The following is a 13,135-nucleotide window of genomic DNA, read 5'->3' as shown; positions in this document are numbered from 1 at the left end:
CCATTTAGAATGAGAATAGTGGAAATTAATGGGACATTGAAAGACAGTTCAACATTCCGGCGGTTGTTACAATTATGAAGGGCATGACAGTTCCCGTAGCATTACTGTTCTGCTTACCATTTAAAGGTTACCAGCTTACTGCTGTGGTTTGGACATTAAACTCTACATTCGACCTCACATTTGGCATTCTTGTTGCACCTGCCTTGAACCCCACCCTTTCCATGCATATGAGGTGTGTTGAAAAAGAAACCGAACTTTTGCTATAACAGCTTTGCTGCTTATGGTACAACATCTTAAGTGCTGTCCCCTTCAAAATAGTCCCCTCTACTGGCAATGCACTCTTCCCATCTTTTCTTCCATTTTTGGAAAGCCTCCTGGAATGCAATTTCTGGAATGGCATGCAGGTCTCTTCTCGCATTGTCCTGAATCTCCTCTACGATTTGGAAAGGGTCTAGGTCCGGAGAATATGGTGGGTGGGGCACAAAAGAAGTGTGGTGTTTCGCTAAGTAGCTGCGGACAAGGAGCGACATGTGAGCCAGGGCATTGTCATGATGCAACATTCAAGCCTGATTTTCCCACAATTCAGGCCTCTTACTGCACACAGAATCTCTCAAATATGCTAGGGTTCCCTGGCAAACTTTGTTTACCATCTAACCATGTGGCACAAATTCCCGATGGGCAATGCCTTTGCAGTAAAAAAACACAACCAACATCACCTTCATTTTTGACCGACTCATGCATGCTTTTTTTGGACGAGGAGAACCTTTGGCCACCCACTGCGACGACTGCACTTTCGTTTCAACATTGTAGGCATAAACCCATGTCTCATCGGCTGTTATGATGTTCTTATTCATCGTCAGTGGCAGTGGCAAGCATTTCCTGGCTGATTTCAACACGGGTCTGCTTCTGTGCACCAGACAACAAATGTGGCACAAATTTTGCACTGACACGACGCATCCCTAGTTTGTCACTCAAAACTTCATGACATGATCCTACGCTGATACCCACTTCATCAGCGACTTCTCGAACAGTCAAACAACGATTTCCACAAATCACAGTTCGAACTCTCTCAATGTGGTCATCATCTGTGGATGTGGAAGGTTGTCCAGGCTTGGGATCGTCACCGACCAACATTCTTCCCTCTTCAAAACGCTTGAACCAACCATAGCACTGCGTGCGACTCGCATAGTCCTCCCCGTATGCTTGGCTAAGCAACTGAAAAGTCTCTGTGAAAGTTTTCCCAAGTTTGTAGCAGAACTTCACACACACACACTGTTCTTCCAATTTCTTCATTGTCACTTTGGCACCAATCCGAAGAGCAGCTTGTTCATGTGCTCACTTCAGCTGCTGTAGCTCGCCAACTACGGTCAGAGCGAAACACGGCAATGGCAGTTTGTTGTCTAAACCTGCCACTACATGCGCTCAGTAGCCGCAGCGCGCTCCCTCTGCTGATTGGCACACTATTTCAAAAGTTCGGTTTCTTTTTGAACCCACCTCGTATATATTACTGCACACACACACACACACAAAAAAAAAAAAAAAACATTGAGTCATAAGTGAGCACTGTGTCTGTCCCCTTTCCTTTTCCAATCAGTTGACACTGTTTTCGTTCTAAATACCTTCTAGGAACTAGGCCCTCAAGAAACTGTCTTGCAAGTGCCCTATATTATCTGTGTTGTACAATTCAGTTTGTCAGTCCACCTAAATTTAGCATTGTTTATAAATTCTGCTTAAGTGCTTCAAGATTTTATGATTCTGTACACTTCTACAGGTCAACATCACCACATATTTCATGTAGGTAAAAGTTACTATGCAGAAAATGCTCGTTTTATTTGAAGACCAAGCAGCTTAAGTGATAATGCATGTCCTGACTAGGTAAAGTTAATGAAAAGTGACCAAACATATTTTTCAAAGAAAGGCTATGTATATGTACTACAGGCAATACAAACCTCTATTTGCATGCCGCTGCTATAGGTCCCATGACCAGTGTGACTTGCTTTCTGTAAGCAGTACAGGCTGTACAGAGCTGTCAAGTCAGCTAGTCTTTAGCCTATCCAGCTTGCTTTCCTGGTGCTTTCATGCATACAAACCAGAAGGCCGCCTTCTACAGTATTATGCTGAAGATTATAAACGGTTGCCTGACACTGTGCCTTGCAATGTTCACAGGCATTCGGCTTACCAGGAGACATCATTTGTGTTGGCAACAGTAGGTGAGAGGTAAATAAAAAATAAAGTACACATTAATTTAAAAGCCTTCATCTTCACTACATTGTGCAACATGAGGATGCCTTTCCAAAGGAATGTAGCCAATGCCATCTGCAAGCACATTGCTCACCAGCTGGAGTGGCTTCATTTCGACACTGGTGACACGCAAAGACATCGTTGTGCTTGAAGTGAGGTGCATGTAAAGCACCACAATCCAATAAAACTGCTCATATTTTATACATGTACTGCGTTTTTGCTCCCACTTTGATGTTGACATGATGAGCCTGAATGCCATCAGCCATCCCATACAAAAACTGTCCCAACTTTCATTCAAATGACTCAACCTAACTGTGATAGGCAGGCAATTTTCTTGTTTGGATATGCTGTTCAGTTTGTGCATGTTATAGTGCAGGCATACCACCAATTGAGTTAAGCATTGTGAAAATCAAGTACACTACATTGCCTACTTAAGCACATGAACATTTCAGCAACAAAATCTTTTTCTGCTCATGCAGTGACCTACAGCTACAAAGGAAGACACAAAGACAGTGCACACGTGTAGGTAATATCAAGCTTTGATGCAGACATAGTAAGCTGTGCTGAGGAATGAAGTGTAATCTGTGTTTCCACTTCTGCATGAATTTTGCGGAAGTGCTAGAGAGTCAAGGTTTTGTACAGCTACTAATTTATGTATGTGGTCTAATAAACCATTGCAAAGTGAATGTGTGGCATCAGCAACAGATAGCCAGGCACTATCACAAAAAGAAGCAAAATAATGCTAGGTTGTCGAAAGTTGCAGGTTCTGGAGGAGAGAGACAAAAGGACAAGACTGCATCGATCAATTGGACATGACTGAAGGCATGCACGGTATGTCGAGCAAGAAGCAGACAGAAGGAGTATTAAAGAAACGCATGAAGGAGAAGCCTGACAGTGTGTGAAGGCAAGAGCATCACATGAAAAGAAAAATTTGAAGAAAGTAGCAAATGAATGGGGAGCTCAGATGCCAAGGAGCAAGAATTTTCTGCTAGAAATGTTATTGCTGTTGTGCCTTAGCCCTGGTGCTGCAAATGGAAGGTGGAAGAAACAAGTACAGTACAAGTTGAAAAAGTGCTGTGGCAAGAGTGAGCGGCATTAGATCGGTGCCTCATCAAAATGATTGAAGTTGCAGTGCTCATCTGCACTCAACAAAGTGTGCTCATCTGCACTCAACAAAGTGTGCGAGCTATCTCGAGATGAAATGTGCAATCAGCCAGCTTTTCCAGATTCAGAAAAGACTTAAGACCAGAGGAAAATTTCTAAAACTACAAGACAGCAACCTGATTTGTTAAATCATATTTTGGATGTTTCCAGTAGAAGCACTTGCACCAACGAAAACTAAGTTGCATTAAAGGTTGGACTTCAGAAAGTGCATCAACACTACACCAACGATAAATGCAATTCCACTACATGGATAACTTGCCTTGTATGAAAACATTGTTTTCACCTTTTGCTCTCCTGTTCGCCACACAAGCATTGCGGATTAAACAAAGTCTCACTGTTTCGTGCAATGCGTTTGTCATTGGCTGACCACAGAGACGCCGAACAAGTGTACTGGCAGGCATTCAGAGCTATTTCGCATGCAGTTGTAGTGATCTGAGCCCTTGTTTCGCCCACATAGAGCGCCCCGTATATGAGCTAGACATTGTAACAGCCGGGATTATTAACTAGCCAATATCAGTGTTACTGCACAGCTTTCACAAAGGTCTACTGCTATGAAATTGCATGACGACCACTTTTCTTTTGCATACATTTCTTCCGTATTCATCCGCAGGGCGTAGTGTTTTGCCAGTGTGGCTATACAGCTCTCGCAACGATCTGGCTCAGATTGCGTGACGACGCAAGTTTTATACTTACACATACAGAGTACAAGATTTCCATTCCCACGAACCTCCAAGTGTGCTGTATTCTCAGTTACATTAAGAACTAATGCATCGGCACGGCAGTTAATTCATAAACTGTTTCCGTTCCCGCGATTCCCCTGAAGTGTGTGGTATGCTGACCTTGATCAACGACACTAATGAACAATGCATCGGCACGACGTAATGCTTTGCCACTAAAGTCATCCGAGAAGACACCTCACTTCCAAACGTATCCCCTTGCGACTATAAAATTTAATATGCTACCGTCGCAACAAAATAGAAACAAACTCGCCTCGGTCGCGGCTTTTCCCGCCTTGCCGGCCACGCATCCTGTCGATTCTGTGCTGCAAGCTCGGCTAGGGACAAACGGAGCAAACGGTTTTCTTCCCCGTAGTACCTAAACGACGAGAAATCTTGAGCACCAAAAGTCCCCACATTTCTCTCTCGCAGCTACTGCTCCTCGCGCGTGCGCAGAAACAGCGGTGAAATCCATTTTCGATGTGCTCGTCAATATACCGGCATTCCCATGCATGGATGGATGTTATGAGCGTCCCCTTTGGAACGGGGCGGTGGGTTGCGCCACCAAGCTCTTGCTACTATGCTGCCTAATATCCCACCTAGGTTAAGCAATGAAAAAAGAAAAAAAAAAACACTGAACTACCACGCCCAAATTTTCTCATCCCCTATTGCGAACTGTGCTTTTGTACATCTCCGTCTTTTGTCGTTTCCCTACTTTTCTTCCACCAATCCTCCGATCGCCTCTTACTAATGCCTATTGCAGACATGTTTGCTTTACCACTGCTCCCGCTGAACCCAAGGGCTTCAAGGAGGCCAGTGGTGCCTAAATCGACCGCTGGGTAGACATCTTCACATCCTAATAAAACATGTACCGTCGTTTCCCTTGCTTTACCGCAGCAAGCACATGCTTCTTCTTCCTTCTTATATCTCGCTTTATAGGTGTGTGTTCTAAGGCATCCCGATCTCGCTTCAAAAAGTAATGAGCTTCCCTTTGAGTTATCATAAATGGTTTCTTTCCTGATTTCGTTTTTTCCTCTTAAGTAGTTACTCATGGCAGGTTTCTTTTCCATTGCCGCCACCCATGAGATTATTTCAGCCTCTCTGACTTTCCGCTTGACCTTCTTTGTTGCTGTGTTGCCCACCCTACAGGCTGCATACAATTGCTCGTTAGCTTCCTAGTTCTTTTCCTCCACTGTGAATCAATCTTTTTCCTGTACAGATACCTGAACACTCTCCCAGCCCATTTTACTTTCTTCCATATTCCTCAGCCGTTCTTCATACTCAATTTTACTGCGAGCTTCCCTCACTTCAAAACTAGTCCAGCCCATATCACCCTGCACAGCTTCATTTGTAGTTTTCCCGTGAGCGCCCAATGCGAGGCGACCCACTGACCTTTGGTTCCCGTAGAGTCTTGAATGTACCCCTGATTTAAAGCAAACAACCGCATTTCCAAAACTAAGTCCTGGAAGCATTACACCTTCCCACATACCTCGGAGGACCTCGTACCTATTGTATCCCCATAGCGCTCTGTGCTTCCCATTATGACTGCGTTTCTCTTCCACATTACTTTTATGGTTTCTTCCTGTGTTTCCATATATCTATTGCCTTCGTTTATCCATATACCAAGGTATTTGTATTCTGTTACCCGAGGTATTTTCTGGCCCTCTATTGCCACTATCCACTGTTTTCATTAAATACCATAACACCTGATTTTCTAACGCTAAATTTCAAACCTAAATTGTTGCCTTTCTGTCCACAGATATCAGCCAGACGTTGCAAATCACTTTGCTTGTTAGCTTGCAACACAATCACAGTCGCCGTAGACGTCGAAGTCATAACGAATTTATTTTTCAACAGTTCTGATAGCGTCCACGCAACAATAGTTGCTAGTGTACTGGGAAATGCTCATATGTTGCGGCCTAAAGCTCACGGAACGGTGCGAAAATGCGCTCACAGCGAAAGCAAAACGTGCGCGGACATGTACGCAGATTGGCAGTCGGTTGCCGTGAAACCGTGCGATGGCTGCGCGCATTGAGGCTTTGTTCTGTTATGCGTCATTAGGTTATACAGACCACTCTCTATAAGAACATATATCACATAGTTTACTCTCAGCGTTTGGCTAGTTTTCACGCAAGAAGCCGGTTCGGGAGACTCCATCGCAGCGACCGCGCGCAGTGGCGTTCACTGTACGTATTCGGTAAAGAGATAGCGTCTGTAAACGATTCTGTGCTTTGTTTGCCCAAGATTATTATATCGACACTCGAAAACTTCCATTGTTTTGAGAATAGCTACATAAATGTCCGGGAGGGCTGCCGCGTGGTGCTTTTATTGAGCGCCGTAAGCGAAACCTACGGGGAGCGCGCCACGTGATCCCTCATACTACGCAAGGGTGGCGCTTCCGACAGATGGCGACTCCGTGACTCCTCGCCGCCAATACCTCAAACTCCAGCGCAAGACGCCAATAAGGTACATTTATAGAACAGGGCCAAAAAAAGGAAATAAGCAGGGGTGGATGAGCAGGTGCCACTATCCTTGCTACAATCTCTTCCTTACATCCATCTTGCCTAATAGCGTAGAACAGTCTCAGAAAAGCCTAATTCCAGTATTTCGCATATTGCTTATTATGTGTTACATGTTAAACCATACATGCTCTACAGCAAGTTGGCAAAATTTGAGCATATTCAGCTAGGTAGAAAATTGGCATTTTTTATGTTGCAGTTTAACTTTACCGCAGTCTGGGAACACTGAGGGTTGACAAAATTAACTGTGTTCTGCGCAGTGAAATGTGCATGGTGTATGCACAGTTTCACATGTGCATCTTTGGCAGTCAGCCCGCGGTAATTCCAGCATGCTTTCTCTGCTATGTGCTGTTTTTATCGCATGAGTCAAGGAATTGCAGGCACAACGCAACAGCAATGCTCTCACTGTGCCACTGGATGCCAGAGCCTGTGCAGTAAGAAGTGCAACTTAGAGGCAGCGATTTCAAATTTACATTTCAGGTGAAATGCACACAGACCTCAGTTAAAGAAAAACAGATTACAGTCATATCGGCCCCTCTACCCAGTTACAATGTTAATAATTGGAGAACCATGTCATGGCCCCTTTAATGTTGACACAGAAATAAGCTTTTGATAAACAGGACAGTGTACTCAACGGCTTAGAGGCCTACACTGATGCGAGGCCATGTGGTGAACACCATGCCCCATTAGAAATATTCTACACTAGAAATTGTAATGTGCCATCCTACGAGCATTCTACAGCAAGAATTTGTTTTTCATGGCAGCTGAGATCAAAGTACGAGGGACATTCCGAAAGCGAGTTTCGTCATTTATTTTCTTATGGAAACTTTATCGCCCCCCCCCCCAAAAGAAATACACTATGGCATCGTGAACTATAAACCTTGCACTGTTTTTCCATATGGTTGCCACTGACATTGAGACATTTGTCATAGCGTGCAATCAGTTTGAAGAACAACTCTGGTTAAACTCGGTGCCCTGTGATACAAGGCCCGAAACATGACCTCTTCACCGTACACAATCTGTAGGTGTTCATGGATGATAGACACAGTAGTCCCACGTGCCCATACATACCGGATAACAGCACATGTCTGTCTGCCACTGTGATTTGTACTCGTATAACCTCAGGCACACCGGTCTGCTGCTTTCTTTGGTGCCCTGCACATGCATCATTCCTCCTCCACATCTACTTTCCTTCGTTAAACCAGCAACAGCCAGGGATATTCTTATGGTGATTGTTTGTTTTACCTGGCGTACCATCTTAAAAAAATGATGAACTTACTTTTGGAACATCCCTTGTAAATGAAATGCGGCGAGGCTATGGTATGAGGAGGCAAGCTACCCTTGCCTGCCGTGGTGGCTTAGTGGCTATGGAGTTGCGCTGCTAAGCACGAGGTTGTGGGATCAAATTCCGGCTGCAGCAGCCGCATTCAATGGGGGCGAAATGCAAAAATGCCAGTGTCCCGTGCATTGGGGACACAATAAAGATCCCCTGGTGGTCAATATTAATCTGGAGTCCCCCACTATGGCTTGCCTCATAATCAAATTATGGTTTTGGCACCTAAAACCCCATAATTCAATTCAATTAAAGCTACCTTCCTTGCAGCGGAGGCTGTCACCCTCTACGACATCCATTGGCTGCTTTCTCCCATACTTCACGAGCCTTCTGCTCCACATTTTTTCCTGACTCTGTAGCACGTTTCCAGAGGCAGTTTTCCGTACTCTGCTTTTTGTAAAAATTGTTTTGTTCACACTGCTACTTGCTATTTGTGAACTGCAGGTGCTATGGTGGGGAGTGGCTCCTGTGAGAATGCCACACAGCTCTTCGGCAGCAGGAAATTCAGCTAGAAGTGCACCGGCCACACTTCACAAGAAGAGAATTGCTGCCATATGCTGCCGCTCCTTTTTTTTTCCTTTCGTCAGCTGGAGCTTTCAAGACCGGTTGGTTATCAGCAGCACAAGCTCAAACTCGGACGGCATCTCAATAAGCTATTACATTAGTTGTGACAGCTGTGATGCAGTGACATGTTTCCTGTGCCTAAAACTAGTTTGCTGGATGAGCTTAGTGTTGCTGGTTTGTACGTATATAATCAAGAGTCCAAGCTACTACTTTACATGCTCTAAACAGGCACTGTACTTGCAACATGGAGTTTATCATTGATATCACTGAATGGTGCAAGAAATTGTGGTTTTATTGCGATAGCAACTATATGGACACTCCAGGCACATTTCTGCCGTTGCCGTGAGGTTCCGTAAAGTCCAAGGGCAACAAAATCATCGCCATGCGCTGATGCTGTATGTGCGAGCGAAAGCATACAAGGGTGAGCCGGCGAACGCGGCTTAAATTTGCATGTGCGAGCGAGGAAGGCAGGCCAGAAGCACGCCTTTATAAAAACTAGGAACTTTAGTTGTACTGATCTCGGTATGTATTTGATGGCAGTTTACAATCTTTGAAAATTAAAACAATCATCTTGCTTGTTAAATAGGAAAAAAAATTCCTGCGCATAGTACGCTGGCATGCAGCACCTACATATAGAGTCTTGGAACAATTCTTCACTTCTCTGGCTTTAGAACTGATGCAAGGCTATTTTTTCAGTGCAGAATTAGTGCATGGTCCTCATAATTCGTAAGCTCCTGTTCAAAGATTTTACCATCCTGAATACCATTAAGAGTGATAAACGTTTGCTTCTCGAACCTGGAAAGAAGCAGCGGACAGATATAAGTATGTCACCTTCACAAGTGGCACAATTGTACTGGATTCATAAATTTGTAACTGCCACTGATGTCACTATAAAGGCAGTTTTTAATTTATATACCCCAATGAATGCGCCACAGTTCCACTCTAAAATGGCTGTAGCAGCATACAACCTGTGCTGCTTTCAACAGGCCTGTGACCAAAGTGCAACGTTTGTCATCATGAAGCAGAACACGTCCAGTAGATGGCACATCTAACTTTTCTTAATGCTCCAGGCTCTTTTAAAGTTGTTTGCTTTATAAAACATTAATGGGCCCAAAATTAGAATATGCTACATCAGCAACAGTATGATACCCATAACATAAACTTAACACATTAGAACTACAGTCGAACAGCCGGAATTTTTGAACAGCACGACAGAATATGTACCGACCAGCCTAAATAGTCTCGCTGCTGATATTACAATTAGTTCAAAATAAGTCTGCTGGTTTTATTAAGGCAAAAGCCTTTCTAGGCTCATGGTGAAGTTGTATTGAAGTCAGTATTTTATGTAATACATAAACAAAAAGCAGAATTAATGCACTTTTTCCGTTTAAAAGTTTCATTTACGATATGCCTGTCATAAAAATGATATAAATTGCCAGAATAAAGTGTGCATCTTCTACACATAGGAAAGTATAAATTGCTCTGACGTTTACGACAATGACAGCAGATATAGCATAATAAAATTTTTCACTGAACATGTATTCTACTTAACAATTTAAGAGCAAGCACTACAGTTTGGTGCGCCGCGCTGCGGCCGCCGATGTTCCAGGCTGGCTTGCACTGTCGTCGCTCTCAGAGTCAAAGTCTGACGAAAAGACCGCACCCTCAAACTTGCTGCTGCTCGATCCATCGATAAGACCAGCTGCAAACACAGCGGAATAGCTAGATCTGCCATCTTTCGAAGTGGGCACGCCGCTAGCGGCCAGAAACGGCCATTTTTGCTTTCTGCTTTGATGATCACGAAAATTCAGAGTGCGTTAAGAAATTAACGCCTTGTGGGGAAAAAGCGAACTGCTTAGAAAACAAAAATATAGTTGTCCTCCTTCACAACCTATGGTGCAGTGTGTCTATGAGCAGTGTGGAAGGTCTCGAAAGCGGCGTTTCAAACCACTGATAGCGGGCAGCCATTTTTGCTTTCTACTTTGATAATCGCAAAAACTTCAGAGTGCGTTCAAAAATCACTGCCTGGGGCGAAAAAGCGAATTGCTTAGAAAACAAAAGAATAGGACTCCTATTTCACGTTCGATAGCACAGTGTCTCCGTGGGCGGCACATAGTCTCGAAACTGGTGTTTCAAACCATCGTTAGCAGGCTAACGATGCCCAATGGGCATGGTATGTAGAGTTAAATAGCAATATTATGAACTTGTAACAGATCAGCCATTTGAGTGGTTTATTTTCTTAGTTCTGCATCACCTTTTGTTTTTAAAAGTCTTTATTTTTAAACATCTCTCTAAATTTCTTTTATGTGAAAATAAACCTCCAAGAAATAGAGTGGTACTATATATATATATATATATAATATATTGCAGAGTGGTCTGCAATATATTAATGTAGTCAAACACATTTCACTTTTTATTGGAAATAACTTACAGACGAAAGAGCTGACATCAGTCAACTGGTCCAAATTAAAAACACAACACAAGTCGACTTGCTGCTTAAAAAAAAAAAAAAATGCACACCTTTGCAGGCACAATGTTGGAATCCACAGCATACTCTTGGCTGCTACGAAACAGTCAACTGATCCAAACACAAGTCAAGTCATTGCACATCGAAACCAAAGGTTGTAAAGCCACTTGAGAAATCAAACGTAAATTCCCATTTGAGAGCTTTAGGGTCCAACTTGGTGCCGTCTAAAAAATGCACCCCCTGGCGGGCAAAACGGTCCCAAATTATTTGTTCACCTGGAACAATAGCTTTTGTGGGACCAGATGTGATCGTGTTCGAGTCGTCAAGCATGAATTCTGCCCACAATGCAACTCCATTGCAGTCACCTTGCCTGTACAGAGGTGACAAAAAGAAAAGGCCATCAGAACATACAATACACACCCATACAAACATTCGAAGTACCTTAGAAATAGGGAAGCTCTGATAATTAATGGACTACAGTGAAATTAATTTGAAATAGTTTGATATGACCAAAATTACAAGTGAAATGGGAAGGGCCAGAAGCTCACACATGGCAGCACCACCATGCCAAGAAAATGAACTGCTGTTAACGGCAAGTATTAAGAGTTCGAACAGATTGGCTATCTTGCCATGTTCAGAGTGGCACTTTCGGCACCTTAGCCCATGCAGGAGTTGCAGGCACTATTTGTGCTGCTGATGTGCACAAGCTGATGCTGCGAAGTTCGATATATGCATATAATGGCCAAGTTTAATTCATAAAGTTTAAAGTACATTTAATTCGTTTTGTGATACGGCACCCCTTCAATATATGCAACACTTTGGTTTATCTGCGTTATATATATCAAGGTTTGACTGTATCGAAATTACATTTTAAAGACAATATCTTCCTTAGCAAGTTGGCCCCACAGTTTTTCGTATTGGGTATGCATTTCTGGACTTTTTGGCAGACTGATATTGCTCCTACTCCCCTTACGCGAGGGGCAACACAACAGAATTCTGTGCAGCGACTTTGCCTTCAGAGTTTCATACAATAATTACTAGAGGGAACACTATGGTCCTAGTGTGTATGGGAGCTGCAAGTGGGGCGGTTTAGCCAGCATGGGAATGATGCGTTGTATATAGACTTGAAGCCAGGACAAAGTTTAGGCAAACATCTTCATTGCTTTCTAATCTCTTAATTTTCAACAATACTGCATAACAAATAATTAAATAAACTTTACTGAAATTGTCCAATGGCAGGATTCTAACACAGTAGCCCGATATTGAAACCATTACACCACGGATGCATGCATAGATAAGCGGCATAAAATGCCCTTATGAACTTCTCGTGGGTGAGTTAGTACGTCGAGATGCTTGGCGCATTTCGCTTTGGCCACCTCAACAGGCTGAACTGATGCAATTAGTAGCAATTGTGCATCCTCTGCACTTACAAAAACATAAATTGTTCTGAAATTTACAACAATAAAGGCAGGTATAGCATAATAAACAGCGCCACAAGAACATCTGAATCCACAAGCATGAAGATCAGACAAATCCATGTACCACCATCATTCCCATGATGGCTAAAGATTGCAGCACCAGAGCTGAATGAATGAATTCTGGAGTTTTATTTACCGAAACCACGATTTGAATATGAGGCACACCATAGTGGGGGACTCCAGATTAATTTTGATCATTAGGGGATATTTAATGTGCACCTAAATCTAAATACACAGGTGTTTTCACATTTTGACCCCATCGAAATGCGGCCGTGATGGCCGGGATTTGATCCCGCAACCTCGTGCTTAGCAGCACAACACCATAGCCGCTAAGCCACCGTGGCAGGTCAGTGCCAGCATTCCCTCGAGTAATTATTATAGGAAACTCTGTCAACCACAAATCCATCAGGATGACCTTGTCTTTGATCAATGTCAACTGTAGGCTGAATCACTTTTCAACTTTTAAACAGGTACAAGACATTTGAACCTTAGAAAAAGCATCGAAACACTGCAAATAACTTATTATAATAAATTTTCTATGAATTAGTTTCTGTTTTGTTTCCTAGAAGCATTTGTGTCGTTTCAAACGAAAAACAATACAATTTTCTGGCACTTGCTCCAGCTCGCTTGATCGTCTGCTATGCTGCTACTCA

General features: G+C 43.2%; 1 protein-coding gene and 2 long non-coding RNA genes across 5 annotated transcripts in view; 2 read left to right on the top strand and 1 right to left on the bottom strand.

Moving 5' to 3' along the window:
- The first annotated feature begins 720 nt into the window (after nucleotides 1-720).
- LOC142589059 (uncharacterized) lies at nucleotides 721-3,747 on the top strand. Its single transcript, XR_012829806.1, has 2 exons — nucleotides 721-2,763; nucleotides 3,005-3,747. It is a non-coding gene; the product is annotated as an uncharacterized LOC142589059 (long non-coding RNA).
- A 2,699-nt stretch (nucleotides 3,748-6,446) lies between these two features.
- Nucleotides 6,447-11,071, top strand: LOC142588977 (uncharacterized). The gene is made up of 2 exons (XR_012829764.1): nucleotides 6,447-6,587; nucleotides 8,418-11,071. It is a non-coding gene; the product is annotated as an uncharacterized LOC142588977 (long non-coding RNA).
- The window catches only part of LOC142588953 (protein arginine N-methyltransferase 7-like), a 106,915-nt gene continuing 104,717 nt past the window's right edge, over nucleotides 10,938-13,135 (bottom strand). For all 3 annotated transcript variants that reach the window (XM_075700760.1, XM_075700758.1, XM_075700765.1), the window contains exon 14: nucleotides 10,938-11,374. In XM_075700760.1, the coding sequence (XP_075556875.1) occupies nucleotides 11,137-11,374 (238 nt within the window). In that variant the 3' untranslated portion in view covers nucleotides 10,938-11,136. The remainder of the gene's footprint in view (nucleotides 11,375-13,135) is intronic.

This window comes from Dermacentor variabilis, chromosome 1 (genome assembly GCF_050947875.1).
Source record: "Dermacentor variabilis isolate Ectoservices chromosome 1, ASM5094787v1, whole genome shotgun sequence".
Lineage (NCBI taxonomy): Eukaryota > Metazoa > Arthropoda > Arachnida > Ixodida > Ixodidae > Dermacentor > Dermacentor variabilis.
This window is presented reverse-complemented; position numbering and strand designations above follow the sequence as displayed.